Source organism: Arvicola amphibius, chromosome 3 (genome assembly GCF_903992535.2).
Source record: "Arvicola amphibius chromosome 3, mArvAmp1.2, whole genome shotgun sequence".
NCBI lineage: Eukaryota > Metazoa > Chordata > Mammalia > Rodentia > Cricetidae > Arvicola > Arvicola amphibius.
This window is the reverse complement of record NC_052049.1, coordinates 112,980,695-112,998,634: the sequence shown is the minus strand read 5'-3', so window position 1 is coordinate 112,998,634 and position 17,940 is coordinate 112,980,695. Positions and strand designations below refer to the sequence as shown.

General features: G+C 42.7%; 2 protein-coding genes across 3 annotated transcripts in view; one reads left to right on the top strand and one right to left on the bottom strand.

Moving 5' to 3' along the window:
• The first annotated feature begins 5,540 nt into the window (after nucleotides 1-5,540).
• Nucleotides 5,541-17,940, top strand: part of Ube4a (ubiquitination factor E4A) — a 43,626-nt gene continuing 31,226 nt past the window's right edge. The window contains exons 1-2 of the mRNA XM_038324434.1: nucleotides 5,541-5,660; nucleotides 12,324-12,485. Coding sequence (XP_038180362.1) covers nucleotides 12,365-12,485 — 121 coding nt within the window. The 5' untranslated portion in view covers nucleotides 5,541-5,660; nucleotides 12,324-12,364. The remainder of the gene's footprint in view (nucleotides 5,661-12,323; nucleotides 12,486-17,940) is intronic.
• The window catches only part of LOC119810784 (phosphatidylinositol N-acetylglucosaminyltransferase subunit A-like), a 37,180-nt gene continuing 33,710 nt past the window's right edge, over nucleotides 14,471-17,940 (bottom strand). The window contains exon 2 of one of the 2 annotated variants that reach the window (XM_038324435.1): nucleotides 14,471-17,252. In XM_038324435.1, coding sequence (XP_038180363.1) covers nucleotides 15,584-17,044 — 1,461 coding nt within the window. In that variant the 5' untranslated portion in view covers nucleotides 17,045-17,252 and the 3' untranslated portion in view covers nucleotides 14,471-15,583. The remainder of the gene's footprint in view (nucleotides 17,253-17,940) is intronic. The other variant, XM_038324436.1, reaches the window with a different exon arrangement.

Sequence of the window (17,940 nt, the reverse complement as noted above, 5' to 3'; positions counted from 1 at the left end):
TAGTAGCTATGTCAATAGTAAAAGTTACATTATAGTAGCTATGTCAATAGTAACAGTTACATCATAGTAGCTATGTCAATAGTAACAGTTACATCATAGTAGTTATACACTACCAGCTATAGCAAGTGCCTGCTATTCCTATGCATGTGTGTTACCAATGTATTGCTGAGGTTTGAGCTGTACCAATTGTAATATCTTTGGGTCTTGTTTTTACTCTTTGGGGGCCCACCACCCAGCTTTCAGATAAATACATGGAGACTTATTCTTACTTATGAATGCCTGACCTCAGCTTAGCTTGTTTCTAGCCAGATTTTCTAACTTAAATTATCCTGTTTCTCTTTTTCTATGCTTTGCCTCTCGGCTTTTTACCTTTCTCTATTCTGTATGTCTTTTTGTCCTTCTTACTCTGTGGCTGGCTGGGTGGCTGGATGGCTGGGTGGCTGGTGGCTCCTGTCATCCTCCTCTCCTCCTTTTCTTGCTTCTCGCTCTTCACTTGAGCCTAGACTTCTCCTATTTTCTCTCTGCCTGGCAGTCCCACCAATCCCTCTCCTGACTAGCTCTTGGTCATCCCGCTCTTTATTAGACCAATCAGGTGTTTCAGACAGGCAAAGAAACACAGATTTACAAAATTAAACAAATGCAACATAAAAGAATGCAGCACATCTTTGCATCATTAAACAAATATTCCACAGCATAAATAAATATAACACATTAAATATAACATTAATATTCCACAATAGCCAATATAATTTTTAGGGGGTGATGAAGCACAAATTTAGCCTTAATAATAAAAACCCAGAATCAGATATTAGGGTGAAAGCTGAAAGATCAGAGAAGCAGGGCAGCTAGCCATTAGTTCTTACCTCTATGAAATTCTCAGACCAAATGGGTGATTCTGTCTCTACAAGTCCTCAGACTTGATGTCCTGAGCTCCTATCTCCTTCCACCTTATATTCCTCTCTCTGCCAGCCATATCGTTTCCTGTCTCCACCTCCCTAGTGTTGGGATTAAAAACGCGTGACTCTCAAGTACTGGGATTAAAGGAGTGAGCCACCACTGCCTGGCTCTGTTTCTCTTTGAGACTGGGTCAATCTAGTGGAATCCAGGTTGGCCTTGAACTCGCAGAGATCCCTCTGCTTCTGCCTCCTGAGTGCTGAGATTAAAGGTGTGTGCCACCACTGCCTGGCTTCTATGGCTAACTAGTGGATCACTCCATACTCACATCCTCAGGCAAACAAAATATTACAACAGGATATCAGTATAGCATGTGTTTTCTGTTTGTTAGCCTAGGTTGGCCTCAAACTCACTGTATAGCAGAGGATGACCCTGAATACCTCCACGTCCCAAGCTCTGGAATTACAGCATTCTCCACCATGCCCCGTTCAGTATAACTTCAATTTTCATTTTCCTTATTAAAACTAAGAATCAGCTATTTGTTTTCCTTTGACATTGAATACAAGGCTCACACATTTTTAGAGTCTTTTTCCTTATTGACTTGTATCAGCCCTATACATACCTGGGAAAACTATCTTATTTTATATTATCTTATCTTACAAATATCTTTTGTGATATTTGTAAATGTTTTAAAATTTTCCTTATGTTTTATGTAATTTTCAAATACCTATAAAAGATTTCATTTGTCTTTTGTATTTGTAAATATATATATATATGTATGTATTACATATATATATATAATTTGAGATAGGGTCTCACTGTGTGACCTTGACTAACCTGGAACTCAATTTATAGACCAGAATGGCCTTGAACTCACAGAGATCTACCTGTCTCTGCCTCTCAAGTATTGATATTAATGGCATGTGTCACCACATTCATCAAGATTTTTATTTAAAATTTCTAATCATTAAAATTTTTTAAAGATTTATTTATTTATTATTTATACAGTGTTCTGCCTGCATGTATGCCTGCAGACCAGAAGAGGGCACCAGATCTCATTACAGATTGTGAGTCACCATGTAGATACTAGGAATTGAACTCAGGCCCTCTGGAAGAGCAGTCAGTGCTCACAACCTCTGTCTGAACCGTCTCTCCAGCCCCCCATTGAAATTTTTGTTGAGACAGCACATTGTTGTACAACTCAGACTGGCCTTGAATTTTCCTGTGATGTTCAGCTAGCCTCCAGTTCATAATTCATAACCTCTAACACCAATTTTTTTAAGGTTTTTCAAGAGAGGGTTTCTCTGTGTAGCTCTAGCTGTTCTGAAACTCGTTCTGTAAACCACACAGGCCTTGAACTCAGAGATCCATCTGCCTCTGCCTCTGCCTCTGCCTCCTGACTACTGGAATTAAAGGTGTGCACCACTATGCCCAGTTTCTAACACCAACTTTGCAATTGCATGTATGCATGAAGTAAATGTGTGCATGTGTGTGACATGGCACACATGTGGCAGTCAGAAGACAGCTTTGTGGCTAGATCTCTCCTCCTACCTTTACATGGGTTCCAAGGACTGAACTCTAGGTACTTGCCTTGTGCAACAAGTGCATTTAACTGCTGAGTCATCTCCCCTGCCCTGAAACATTATTATTTTTTTCTTTTTTGGTTTTGGTTTTTCAAGACAGGGTTTCTCTACATAACAGCCCTAGGTGTCCTGGAACTAGCTCTTGTACATCAGGCTGGCCTCGAACTCACAGAGATCTGCCTGTCTCTGCCTCTTGAGTGCTGGGATTAAAAGTGTTCACCACCACCACCCGGCAAAATTTTTAAAACTAAATTTCAAATTTCAAGGGTTGTCTTTGACCTCCACACATTTACACACCTGTGCTCACATGCACGTATCACAAATGCACACATATACCACACACCCAAATGTTTCCCTATAAGATGTCTTTAGGAGATAGAACAGCAGTAGTTACTCAAATATTGCACAGTGCTTTTATGTATGTGATAAAATATGCATGGTACAGAATTTGGTGTTTTATAGACTTTTGTATTTTGTTTTGGTTCATGTTTGTGTTTTAGGGGTAAGGTCTGGCTATGTGACCCAGGCTAGTCTTTAACTCAGTCAGAATCCTCCTGATTCAATCTCCGAAATGCTAGGATTATAGGCATATTGCACATGCCTGACTAAATTTACCATTTTAGCGATCCTGATGATTATTAAAGTACCCTTCTTGATGTATCACTTACCCTGGATAGACCATCCAATAGCCCAGGAGCTCAAATGTAACAAAGCAGGGAAGGAGAAACCCATGGTTAGAAGTATTCTCTGCTTCTTGGCTGCCATGGGTAAGCAGTCTTGGCCATGAGCTCTTACTATCATGATATTTTGCTTTGGGCCGGGCAATGGTGGCGCACGCCTTTAATCCCAGCACTCGGGAAGCAGAGGCAGGCGGATCTCTGTGAGTTCGAGACCAGCCTGGTCTACAGAGCTAGTTCCAGGACAGGCTCCAAAGCCACAGAGAAACCCTGTCTCGAAAAACCAAAAAAAAAAAAAAAAAGTGATATTTTGCTTTGGACTTGGCTGACCTTAGACGGAAATGTCTGAAACTGGGAGCCAAAAGAAACCTTTGCCTATTGGCATTGTTTCCTCAAGTACTAATCCCAGTAATGAAAACTACACTCACGTTTTAAGTGTGCCATTCCGTAGCATTAAATGTTTTCCAACAGTCATGCAACTGTCACCACCATTCACTTCCAGAACTTCCTCATCACCGTGAACAGAGTCTCCGAACCCATTCCCCACCATCCCTGACCCTTAGCAACACATGTTGTGTCCCCTTGTGTCTGCCCTCCTTTATGTAGCGTGTCTCCAAAGTCTATTCGGTTTTTGCACGTATCAGAGCACTATTCATTTTTAACACCATAAGCCTGTTAGGCTTATTTAAGCTACTTTAATATTTACTTGTTAATGGGCATTAGGGGTTGTTTCTACTTTTTGATTACTATAAATACTGCTGTACTCTTGGGGACAAGTACCTATCTAAACCTGCTTTCAGTTCATAAGGGACATCAGAAAATTTAGGTTACTGGATCATGTGATTCATATAATAATGCTATGTTTAACGTCTTCAGAAATCACCAAACTGGATTCTAAAGAGGATGTACTATTTTAAATTCCCATTATCAAAAGATAAGGGTTTCACCCAGGTGGCGGTGGTGCACCGCCTTTAATCCCAGCACTTGGGAGGCAGAGGCAGGTGGGTCTCTGTGAGTTCAAGGCCAGCCTGGTCTACAAGAGCTAGTTCCAGAACAGCTAGGGCTGTTACACACAGAAACCTTGTCTGGCGGGGGGAGCGGGGAACCAAGAAGCAAAAAACAACACAACAAAAAAGATAAGAGTTCCAGTCTTTCTCTCTGCACCTCTTCTTCCTATCCCCCACCACACACACTTCTTGAGAAAGATTTTTGCTACATCACCCAGGAAAGACTGGAATCTATGTAGCCCATAAGCTCTCAACCTGTGGACCGAGACCTTTTTAGGGGCCAAAGGACTCTTTCATGGAGGGGGTGGCGTACCACATATGAGATTTATATTACAATTCATAACAGTAGCAAAATTACAATTATGAAGTAGCAGCAAAAATAATTTTATAGTGGGGGAAGGGGGTCACCACAACATGAAGAACTGTCTTAAAGGGTCAAAGTATTAGGAAGGTTGAGAACCACTGATATAGCCCATGCTGGTCTGAATTCATCTTCCTGTCTAACCTCCCTCCAAAGGGCTTGGATTTCAGGTATGGACTACCACATCAGTGAGCTGTAGTTCTTTATATAGCCATACACACACACACACACACACACATAATGTATATATTCCTAATATTAATCCTTGATGATGACATGCAAAAAAAATTCTCATTTTCTCATTTTGTGAACAGTGCTTTTAGTTCTTGCTACTTTCAATACTTTTGTGTACCTCAAAACAGACTAGTGGGGTGTATACCGTATGTATATATAAAACTAAGTTCAACCCAAAATAGCACACTGTTTAGCACCTAACACCTGCTCAAAACTTCTTAGACATTGTCTATGTTGGCATTATTACTTCTTTTAAGCTACGAAGAGTAAGTGGAACGGCTCCAAAACGCCATAGGACAGATGGGAGCATAAAAAAGCAGAAAGCCAGTCTGTGAGCATGCCGGAGATAACAATATTGTATCTGCCCTCAAGAAATGGGTTTCCAGCCGGGCGGCGGTGGCGCACGCCTTTAATCCCAGCACTCGGGAGGCAGAGGCAGGCGAATCTCTGTGAGTTCGAGACCAGCCTGGTCTACAAGAGCTAGTTCCAGGACAGGCTCTAAAGCTACAGAGAAACCCTGTCTCGAAAAACCAAAAAAAAAAAAAAAAAAAGAAAAAAAAAGAAAAAAAGAAATGGGTTTCCGTGGTACAACTTAACTTCCCGCTAGACTCCAAACCACGCACCATCGCCAGTCCCGCCCCGCCCCGCCGCCTAGCCCAATCCCAAGGCCACTCCCCCCCCCCCCCCCCCCCCGCCTGCTATCAGCTAGCGTGCGCGTGCGCCTTGCCGGTGTTTTGCCTGCCATTAGAAAGCGAGAACCGACAACGCCCTACTTCCGGCGCGGGGTAGACAGGCGTGGCGCTCAGCGATGATGTCAGCTCCGGTTGCCTTGCTGAGTCGGAAGTAGGAACCTTTTGGTCGCTGTGGCTGTGAGGTGTCGTCGTTGCTGCCCTTTCAGGCTCTGGTAAGACAGAGGTATCTTCAGGGGAGGAGGACTGTGACCGGGGTTTTCAGCTAAGCAGCTGCCTGTCCAGGCTTCTGCACACTTGCTGTTCTTCAGTGCTTGCCTGACCTGGGTTCCTCTTCTTGAACTTCGACCCTGTCTGATCTGGAAACCCTTACGGTGCTCCAGCGTCAGGTGTTTCTGCACGTGTTTTTCTTCTTTACCAAACCCCCGCTAGAAAAGGCCTGAGTCTTGGCTGTGACTGTCTTTTGGCTTCTTTTATCTAGGACCTGCGCAGGGTGGGTGGGTCTCCGGGTCTCCCTCCTCCCCACGAATCTCTTGTCAAACCCCGAGATAAATATATGGAGTAGACGACAGAAAACCAGATGCTAACGGGAAGAAATGAAACTCGAGTCAGAGTAGTTAAACCAGTTGGATGTATGTAGCAAGATGTTGACGTTTAAGGCGAGTGATGGGTTAATCGCTGTAACTTCTGGAATTCTGCTCGAGTGTTTCTTGGATTGAGAAATCATTTCTCAGATTATGTGACCACAGCCCATAAGCGTTGTATTTAGTGGTGTTCCCTTTAGGATGCGTTTTTGTCTTCAAAAGCAGGAATGGGTTTTTTCTCACTCACTCTTTTGATTCCAGAAAAAAGACTAAAAAATGGGACCCAAGACAGGATGCTAGGGTTGGTGGAGTTTTTGTTTTTCTGTTTTGTTTTGTTTTTGATTGGGAAGTGTATGTGTTTCTGTTGATGAGGTCCTTCTAGCTTGCAGATAAATGTGTTACAAGGATTTTTGTTGTGATACCATGTGTAGCACTGAAGGTATTTTCAGGTAGAACATGTTACTCTGAAAACATTTTTAATTCCAAAATAGAGACTTTGTGGAGTATGATTTAATACAGCTTAATTTGGGCATGGGAAAGGGGTTGCTGTGATTGGAACACAAGCGCTGGTACATACTAAATGCTTTAGCTCTGACCTATACCCCACCTCGCCCAACCCTACGCATAGAGCTTGGTTTCAACAGTCTCCGTTTTTCAGTGTTGCAGGTAGTTCCACTGTAAAAACTGTTTGCTCACAGGAGCCAATAGTGGCCTTAAAGGATTAGCAGTACTCTACCTAAGTAAAAGTTTAAATCAGGAAAGGATGGAAGAATTTTATGGAACCAATGATAGACATTTCTTACAGATATAGACTTCTGCAGTAGGTATACAGAGTGAAATTTGTTATCAAGGAAAACTTATTAAAAATGAATCAAAACCAAAGGCTTGGAAAGACTGGTGGTTGTACCATCCCAAAACCCAACAATGGATGGTGTGTTTCTATATGGCTGTTGAAAACAAAAGGTATTTTTATTACTGCTACTGTTTCTTTTCTAAAGGATATTTAACTTTTACTTATGTGTACATGTGTGCTTCTGTGTATGTGTATGCCATATGTGTGCAGGTGCCCCCAGAAGTAGAAGGCATTGGATCCCCAAGAGCTGGAGGTACAGGAACTTAAGAGCTGCTCAGCCGGGCGATGGTGGCGCATGCCTTTAATCCCAGCACTCGGGAGGCAGAGGCAGGCGGATCTCTGTGAGTTCGAGACCAGCCTGGTCTACAAGAGCTAGTTCCAGGACAGGCTCTAAAGCCACAGAGAAACCCTGTCTCGAAAAACCAAAAAAAAAAAAAAAAAAAAAAAAAAGAGCTGCCCAGCATGGGTGCTGGGAACTCAAGTGCTCTTAGCTGCTAAAGCCATTTCTCCAGGCTTTTCTTTCTTTCTTGGAAAGACTTTTTTTAAATTTTTATTTTTGTGTATGGCTGTGTATCTGTAAGAGTGTGTGGATACCTACAGAGAGCAGAAGGCGTTGTTAGACAGAGTTGGAGTTGCAGGCATCTGTGCACTGTCCTGTTATGGGTACTGGGGTCCAGGCCCTGATCGTCTGATAGAGCAAGAAGCTCTCCTAAATGAACCATCTCTTCAATCCCTTATTTATTTCTGATTCAAGGTCTCACTGTCAAGATCCTCTTGCGTCCACTTCCTACGTCAAGGATTACAGGTGTACACCACTACACTCAAACAGAAATTTAAAATAGGCAAAGTAGCCGGGCGGTGGTGGCGCACGCCTTTAATCCCAGCACTCGGGAGGCAGAGGCAGGCGGATCTCTGTGAGTTCGAGACCAGCCTGGTCTACAAGAGCTAGTTCCAGGACAGGCTCCAAAGCCGCAGAGAAACCCTGTCTCAAAAAACAAATAAAAATAAAAAAAAATAAAATAAAATAGGCAAAGTGAGTGTGAAAGCAAGCAGAATACCCAGGCTCCATCTTATGAGACAGTTCTTTCTTTCTAGGTACTTTTAATTACGTGTGGAAGCTCAGTGACTAAATCTAAATTGAATCTCCACTGAGGTTCTCAATCAGGTGATCAGCCCTCCTTCTCCCTATAGCCTTGTTTCTAGAGAAAGAAGTCTCTGTACCAATTTTAAGCAAATATGAAAAAGATGAGTTTAGTAAGGTAGGCAAAACCCTGTTGTTGTTGTTGTTGTTGTTAGCATTTGTTCTGGTCTTTCTGTTGGTGGTATAATACACTTGGACCGAAAGCAACCGAAAGGAAGAAAAGGATAATTTGCACACTTCTAGTCACAGTTTGTCATTGGGGGAAGTTAGGCAAGAATTCAAGTAAGGCCTTGAGGCAGAAATAATGGGGAAATGCTGTTTGCTAGCTGCTGCTTAGCTGATTTGCTTGTTTTGTTTTGTTTTGTTTTGCTTCTTTATTTCCAGACAGGGTTTCCCAGTAGCAATGGAGTCAGTCCTGAAACTAGCTCTGTAGACCAGGCTGGCCTCGAACTCACAGAGATCTGCCTGCCTCTGCCTCTGGAATGCTGGGATTAAAGACATGTACCACCACCGCCTGGCTTAACTAGCTTTCTTATACATCTAGGACCATCTGCCTAAGAAATGGTGCCATTCACATGGGGCTGAGTGCTCCTGTATCAATTAACAATCAAGACAGTCCCCACAAAGAAATGTCCACATGCCTTTCTGATCTGGGCATGCTCCCGATCAAGGCTTTCTTCTGAGATGTCTCTAGGCTATACCAAGTACAATTAAAACTAACTAGGACAACATCCAAGGTGACAGCAGGCTTATTTGCATTCTCTGTTCTACTCATGCTTGTGTGCTAAAGAGCCACAGTGTCTGGCCTGGTAACTTAACCTACTGCTGCATCTCAAGACAAATAGAAAAGTCTGTACCTTGATACAGATTTCAAGTAGTACTGTGATTATGCAGGGCTCGGGAGTAATTGAAGATTGGGCCATCTAGTGAATATTTGCTTAGACTTTGTGGTTTTCAAGGATAATGTACTTCTGCAGATAAGTAGACTTCAAATCCAGTATGAACGTCTATTCAAAACACGGTTGCGTAGGAATGCAATGTAGAAGTTTTTAAATCCCAATATAAACAGGGATAGAATGTAATAAAAGGTTAGCTTCTTTGTGTAATGGAAGAGTACAGGATTAAGGAACTACTGCATTTGTGGAACTAAATTCCCTCTCTTGATAGTCTAGAGAACGGGTGTTCTTGGCTTTCAGCTTCCTTTTTACGTGTGATGCAGGTTGTTGTCTCGTGTCTAATGATCTGGACCCTTCAGATTTGTGTGTTGGGGGGCCTTTTTTTTCTTTTCTTTCTTTTTTTTTCTAGGCAAGGTTTCTCTGTAGCTTTGGAGCCTGTCCTGGAACTAGCTCTTGTAGACCAGACTGGCCTTGAACTCACAGAGATTCACTTGCCTCTGCCTCCGGAGTGCTGGGATTAAAGGCGGAGTGCTGGGATTAAAGGTGTATGCCACCACGGTCTGGCTCAGGAACTCTCTTTATAGACCAGGCTGACCTCAGAGATCTGCCTGCCTCTGCCTTCCAAATGCCAGGATTAAAGGCATGTGTCACCACACCCGACTTTTCAATTATATTTTTTAAAAAATTTGCTCAAGCCAGACATGGTGATCTGTGCCTCTAATCTTAGCACTTGGACAGAAGAATCTGTCTAAGTTCAAGGCCAGCCTGAGCGACACAGTGAGACCCTGCTTCAGTTAACAGCAGCAAAAGCCTGGGGATGACTTAGTGGGTAAGAACTATTGATATTCAAGCATGAGGACCTGAGTTTAAATCCTCGATTTAGAGAGCTAGATGTGTCCACATACCCCTGTAACGCTAGCACTATGGGGAGCAGGGGGCGGAACTGGTGGTGCTCGCTGGCCGTCATCTCAGCCCCAGGTTCAGTAAAAGATCCTGTCTCTAGTGAATAAGGAGACTGATAAAGCAGAGACCCTAGCATCTTCCATTGCCTCTATACCTGTGTTCATATATGCCACACACATGTACATACACGTACATACACACACACTTCAAACAGGCATATGCAATTGATTGGCTTCTGTAACTGAGACGTCTGGAAAGTTCTGTTTTCCTTTATGGTAGCTTAATTTGGGGGTAGCCATTTTTTAGATGGTGTAAAAGTGACAGCTCTAGGCTTGTTTTACTAGCCTAGCGACCCAAGAAGGAAGAGTTCCCTTCTCAATGGATTTAGCCAGAAGTCCAAAGACAATGTTCACTAATTCCTATAACCCTTGATAGGCTCTTTTGCCCATTCGTGGATCAGTCACTTTGTCCTCTATGCCCTTTTCTGGAGCTGGTGGATGAGATCAACACATCTGTACATCTGTCTTGAGTGGAATCGATACTTAGGGGAAAAACCAAAGGTGTTGAGGGAAAAGACGGTACTATTCCAGAGACAATAACAAGAGTTCACTATACTTTTTGCTGTCTTTTAGAGTTCAGGATACCTTGGTGGGGCAGCAGTGGTAGTGAGCCAACAATGAGCTTATCCAGTGGCTACATAGGAGAAAGTCCTCTCAAGGACTGTTGGTTCCAACATAAAATATGATATTTTCTATTAAGCTCAACTAAATATACATGGCAAAAAAAAAGGAAAGGAAAGCAGCATCTAAGAGTTCATTTCCTTAGAGTAGTAGGAAAACCCTGGACCATCCTAAGAGGAGGTGAGACTGGCCAGCTGTCACTGTGGCTAATTAGCTTTTAACTCTGGTGCAGGAAATTTAACAGAGGCCATGAAGCAACTTATAGAAATACCTCAGAAGTGCCAAGAAGTGATATAAGCTCTCTTCCTCCAGTAATTAAGGGTAACTTTTCCAATTTGTACTAGCTTTTGTTAATGTGATTTTGTAAGGGACCTTACTTCCATGAACTGAAGGTAAGCTAAGCATAATGATTTGTTCCTATAATCTCAGCACTGGGGAGGCTGAAACAAGAGGATCACAAATTCAGGCCAGCCTTGGAAAGACCATGTAATGGTGACACACCTCCTTTATTCTAGCACTCAGGAGGCAGAGACAGGAGGAGCATGAGTTTGAAGCTAGCCATCAAGTTCCAGGAAAGCTTCGGCTGTATAGTGAGGCCTGTCTCAAAAATACAGACTAATTAACTAAAAGTAGATCGAATGTTCTTACTTCACCCTATCCTGTCCCTTCATCTTTAAGGTGTTACATCTATTTTATGTTAGACAGTATACCTGACAGTTGAGTTTGTTTTTTAAATATAAAAAAAATAGATAAGCAGTAAAAATTAATATAGAATCCAAAAAAAAACTAGTCAAGCATGATAAATGCTAGTAACCCCAGCACTCTGAAGGCTGAAGCAGGGGTATTATGAGTTCAAGGCCAACCTAGGCTATATAATAAGATCCTCTCCCACTTTGACAGAAAAGAAAAACATCATATAAGAATGATTTTAGTTGGAAAAGGTTCTGTAGCTTTGTTTTTATTAATTTTATGTGTGCGGTGTGTTTGCCTGCTCTTATCTCTGTGTATCATGTGCACGTCTGGTGATTGTGGAGGCCAAAAGAGGGCATCAGATGCCCTGGGATTGGAGTTACAGATGGTAGTAAGCTTCCCTGTGGGTGCTGCGAATTGAACCTAAGTCTTCTAGAAGAGCAGCTGCTACTCCGAATCCCTTTAGCTCCAAGTCTTAACCTGTCAGTAGAATTAGGTTACTTAATATACATGAGAGACCTAAAAACATACAGCTAATCCTATTCTGGCCTTGATTCAGTATTCCAAATCTGAGTGTCAAGACAGGCATGGTGTTTCATGCTTGTAATCCTAGCATTTAAGTGTTTGCAGGATTAGGAGTTCAAGGTTCTCCTCAGCTACATAGTGAGCTTGAGTGTGTGTCGCTGCCCCCTGTAATAGGAAAGCCTGCCTTTTAGAAAAGGGTTTGCCCTAGGTTCCTGTGTAGCTAAGGAATTCCCAGCCTCAGCGCTTTGTAGCCGTCTTGGCAGGGACCACCTTGTTCTCTGCATGTGAATGAAGACTAGTCTGCTGGCTTAAAAACTTACGGGAAATCCATAATTCTTGTGGTATGTCTCAGGTCTATGGTTACAGTTAATGGAGAATTGAAATCACTGACTGTTAAGCCTTTTGGGTTTTAGCTGTGTCCAGTTGGTAGGTTTGTAACCATCTTACCAAATATGTCTTGAGTTTGGGAACAGGAATTGGCATGTCTTAACTTCAAAGCATTTTCAAAGGCATAGTGCTTAAGAAATGGGAAAAGAAACAATGGGGGGTATACTACAGTGATTGTGTTGTCTGTCCTTCTGAATCTAACTCCTGTCCTTTGCATAGCCCCTCCCCCTAGGGCTGGATGGAGGATACCTTAAAGTGAAATGACAGACCAGGAGAATAACAACAACATCTCAAGTAACCCCTTTGCTGCTCTTTTTGGCTCCCTGGCTGATGCCAAGCAGTTTGCAGCAATCCAAAAAGAGCAGCTGAAGCAGCAATCTGGTAAGTAGAGGAGCCAATAGCAGCAGATGCCACGACCTAGAACCAGGTCTTCCCAGAGGAAGGATTCTTTAGAAAATTAACCGCAATTAGAACTTAAGTTTGGGGCAGAAGTTGTTTTGCTTTATTTTCTATCTGTCTGTCTTGGTTTGTTGTTGTTTTTCATGGCTTGTTTTGTTTAAGGGACTTCCCCATGCTGTCCACTCACTCACGTAAAAAGAGCTTGGCTGACAGGTGGTTCCACAGGGGCAGATGGCAGCTGTGATCCCAAACTGTCAAATTCTTTCATTAAAGGAGAAAGGAATTGTCTAGTAGTAGCTTTTTAACATAAGAAACCAAGGCGGTGTGGTGAGCCAGCTGCATGCAGTTGTAGAAACCATATATAAGAGAATCATAAATGTTTTCTGATATTTTAACAAAAAAAAAAGGATTGTTCTTAACCCAGCACTCTGTAAGCACTCTTGGGTGAAGTATCTTTGGTTCTGCTGAGTGCCCCCCCCCCCGTAACTCACTGCTGTTAGGACAGACTGCTAAGAATCTAATCCTTAGTTTTAATATGAAAAAAGAAAAACAAAACTCAGAATAATCTCTCTCAATAGCCAGAAAAAATGGCTTTCCTCATTTGGAACTGAATTTAAGATCCAGTATAGCTTCTTTCTATCTGGAGACAGACCAGAGGGATTAGAATATATTTTTGAAACACATTGTCTACTGGGACAGTCACATTGATTCAAACTAGAAATGACCCTCCCTTCCCCAAAAATAGTGGGTTTTTTTTTCGTTTGATAAAAAGGAGAAATAGTTTACATTTTCCCTTCATTTATTTAAAGAGTGTATAGTTCGGGTCCACTGCTGAGTTCGGCCTTGCTTTGCGATTAGGATCAAATAGACAGGAGGGAGAAGCAGCAGGCGGGGCAGAAGAGCTGGTGCATGAGCCTAGAGAAGTAAGCACACGGCTTCTTCGCTGGCTGTGAGCAGGCTGGAGCCGAGAGCACTGTGAGCGGCAAGCGGTAGGAATAAGGCAAGAACATGCCATTCTTACTGGCTTGAGACCTCCTAACCTCAGTTTGTTTACACTGGGTTCCTCGTGCCACCTAGTCCAACCTGTTTGTCACCAGCAGTTAGTATTCTGCCAGAACCTTTGGCCTCCTATGCTGATCTTCAAATCTGCCAAACTTATACAGGGAAACATCTCTTACTTCTCAGAGTTTGGTCCAGATTTTCAGAATAGCACTTCATCAAGAAAGAAAAGAAGTCAGCCAGATACTGGAGGCGTACACCTTTAATCCCAGCACTCAGGAGGCGGAGGCAGGCAGATCTCTGACTTTGAAGGCAGCCTGCTCTACAGAGCAAGTTCCAGGACAGCCAGGGCTATGTAGAGAAACCTTGTCTTGAAAAAAAAAAAAAAGTTGTCCATCTATAAAACATTAAAGGATGTCAGTTGATTAAAAACTAGAAGACAAGATGTGACAGTAATTTAAATACCAAATGATAAAAATTCCAGTCTTACTAATCTATAGGAAAATGCCCACTGAAACTACAGTTAGGGGCTGTCGAGATGGCTCAGTGACTAGAGGCACCTGTTTCCAAGCCTGATGTCCTGAGTTCGGTCCCTGGAACCCTCATGGTGGAAACAAAGAAGACTACAGCAAGGTGTCCTTTGACCATGCATGTGCTCTGTCTGTAGCAAGCATGCAACCAACCACACATATACACGCTAAAGAAATGTAATAAAAACTTAAACAATTACATTTTTGTTTGTTTGTTTAAAATGTCATTCTCATCTTTATTTTTGGTCATGAACATATTTTAACAGCCTTGGTTTATGTGTATAACTATAACATCAAAAGCATTGCAATTTTTTAAAAAAGCAATACAGCCGGGTGATGGTGGTGCATGTCTTTAATCCCAGCACTTGGGAGGTAGAGACAGGCGGATCTCTATGAGTTTGAGGCCAGCCTGGTCTACAAAGTGAGTTCCAGGACAGCCAGAACTGTTACCCAGAGAAACCTTGTCTCGAAAAACAAAAACAAAACAAAAAAATGCAATCTTATTAGAAAATTCCTCAGTGTTCACTAATGTTCACTTCACTTTAAATAATTGTAAGTAGCTAGGTGGAATGATGTGTTTCCACAAACACTGACAGTTAGAATCAGGGTCTGTATATAGAAACATTGTTTTAACCTACATACATGTCTTACACATACAACAATAATAAGTAATTTTTTTAAGCCTACACTAGTATCAGCAGTGGTACTGGCCCCTGGGACTTAAAAAGCAGAATCTCTTCATCCACACATATGAAGTGTCCACCTGGGAGAATTAGGAGAATGCATACAGCAGGGTTAGAGAGGCACTGAGTAGGCTTGTGATGGTGGCACTGTCCTCACACTAAGTAGCAGAGCATTCAGGGCATGTTAACTGTTGCCTCTCCACATGAACTAGTCCTCAGTGACAGGTACTGCCTAGTCCCTCATTTCATACAGAGCAGATGCTTAAAACATGTTGGCTGGACTGGAGAGATGGCTCAGGTTAAGAACATTGGCTGCTCTTCCAGAGGTCCTGAGTTCAGTTCCCAGCAACCACATGGTGGCTCACAACCATCTACAATGAGATCTCATGGCCTTTTCTAACATTGTATACATAGTTTAAAAAAATGTGGATCCATGTGTAAGAGTATCATCTCAGGACCCAATAACGAAACAACAGCTTGACTTAAAATATTTCACATATTTATATCTCCCTAAAGAAAGCTTGTATGTGTCTGGTAGATGTTGAATTGATGGCATAGTGTTAAAAACTGGCCAGAATTAACCCAGTACCCAAGGCTCCCTACATGTAATGTTAAAACATCTCCATTGAAGGGATTTCAGTAATCTAAAACTTTCATACCTGACTGGCCAAACCAGTCTCCCTAAAGTTAAAGAAGTGCAAGGAGTTTCTAAGATCAGAAATCGTGTGAGTGTTTCACTTTCCTCAAATGAAACAGTAAATGCTACAGAGATAGCATGATTTGTCAAGTCAACATCAAAGCCCAAAAACAAAGGAACAAGGTTATTTTTAACTGTGTTAATAGAACTGCCAAAGTTTACAGTTCAGACTCACTTCCACCTGCCTTTGGATACCTTGTCAGTCTCGTCTCCTTTTATATCATGAGGACACTCATGAGCCCATGCTCCCCTCGGCCCAGTGGCATCTATTGCCACATCAATGACCGAATCAGGAGTCATCCATCTCAGGAACATGAGGAAAAGATAGCTGAACACAGCCAGCAAAGCAAAGCTGTGACCTGTAAATGGGCCACAGTGAGAGACGAGCCTGTTCAGCCTCTTATGCATCGGCAGCACAGCTTCCTTCCCTGCCCTCTCGTATACCTTCTCCGTTCTCTCCGCCACATTCCGCCAGGTGTAGAGAGCCTTTACTGCGTTGTGGATATTTTCTGCATCTGGTAACATCCCTGACTTCACTTGGAAAATAGCTTTTTCCAGCCCTTTACATAAAGATCTTACTGAAGGTTCGCATAAAATAATAAGATTCTCTGGAAGGACTTCGGGAATCCCACCAACCTTGGTGCTGACGACCTGTAGACCACAGCTGGCGGCTTCCAGGATTGCCATGCAGAAGGCTTCGGTCAGGGAGGTATTAAGAAAAATATGGCCTTGAATTAAGACATTTCTGACATCCTTGTGTTCTAAAGCTCCCAAAAGATGCACCCTGTCATGCAGTTGGTATCTTTCCCGTACTTCTTCCAAAACTATACTCTTTGGTCCCTCTCCTCCAATTAGGAAATTTAACTCGGGATATTTCTGACAGAGTTCAGGTATAATCCCACTGAGCAGGTCGATCCCTTTTCTGTAAACAAGTCTGCTCACGACAACAATAGTTATCCCACTGCCATGCCTCTGAAGTGGCCCTGGGGTGAAGTCAGTAGGATCCACAGCATTAGGAATGACAGACACTCTTTCAGGATTCAGTGCTGCTCGTAAGACAGTGTTTTCCTTACTTGTATAAGACACACAAATGATGTGGTTTGTGTCACAGAGAGACACAGTTAGAAGCTTGTTTGTAAGCACCGAGCTGACATCAGCAAATCCAAAAAGGGAATGGTCTGTGAAGACTGTCTGAAGCCCCATTGTCTTGGCGTGGAAGAGGGCATCGTGGGCCATGGCAGAAAAAGAACTGTGGGAATGGATTATGGTAACTCTCTCCCGAACAAATATGTACCTGAGCAATGGCAGACTGTGAAAGAGAGTCGTGGCTGTAGATTGGTTGTACATGACTCTGAGAGGCAAGTAATAAACTTTGAGGCCATTGGTGAGGTAACGGATGCCCTTTCGATTTCCGTAAGCATGGGTGACGATTATGACCTTGTGCCCCCTCTCGATGAGGCACTGAGAGAGCTGGTAAATGTGGCTTTCCACACCTCCCATGTTTGGGTAGAAAAAGTCAGACACCATGCATATATTATGTGTTGGGGTGCTGTTGGTGGAAAGACTAAGAGGGCTAAACTGGGAAGGGGTCACTGAGGGGGGCTGGTCATGCCCACCTTCTCTATAGGCCATGCTGAGTTGGTTCAGGAATCAGTTCTCAGTGCAAGCCGGTTAAGAAATGTGTCTTCTGGCACCTGAAGCTCATACTGCAATCATTTTTCTCCGTATTGAAGGGCAGCAGCGCTCAGTTCCCTTCACGTCTTTGTAGTTCTGTAGACCTTTCCTCCACGCGTGCCTTGTTTTCAGTGTAGATTCCTCTAATTCCATGCCGCCTCTGTAACTAGATCACATTTTATTAAAATTAGGAGACATTTTCTCAAACTCCTAGCTAGTTGTGTAGATAAAATCAATCTCTTCGAGAATAACTTCTGTTAACTTTTAAAATACTTAAGCTCTTTAAAAGTTTTTGTATTGCGTTCATTTAGTGTGTATGTATGTATATGAGAATAACTTGCTGTGTTGAGTTCTCTCCTTCCACCATGTGGGCTCCAAGGATTGAACGCATGGCACCAAGCTTGGCAGCGCGTGCCTCTATCTGCTGAGCAATCTCACCCACCCTGTGGTTCTCAAGCTCTTTGAGCCAACAATTCTATTTCCCAGATTTTTGTCTTACAAAAATACCCACGCGAATAAAAACAATCAGATTACACTCGGTGCTGTATCTCTTAAGATCATGAAACACTGGAACAGGTCTCATGTTCATCTGATGAATAAACATGGAGTTTAAGTGACTACATAAGTCATAGTAAAGGCAAAAAGTACATTACTGCACAACTGTTAAATGAGATTGGCTGGGCCAGCTAGTGCTGGCCTATAATCTCAGCTACTCAGGAGACTAAGGCAGGAGGATCAGAAGGTCTGGCCATCCTCCCCGACATAGTTTAAGGCTGGCCTGGGTAATATAAGACACTATATCAAAAACAAAAAAACAGGCTGGGGATATAGTTCAGTTGGTAAAGTGTAGATGG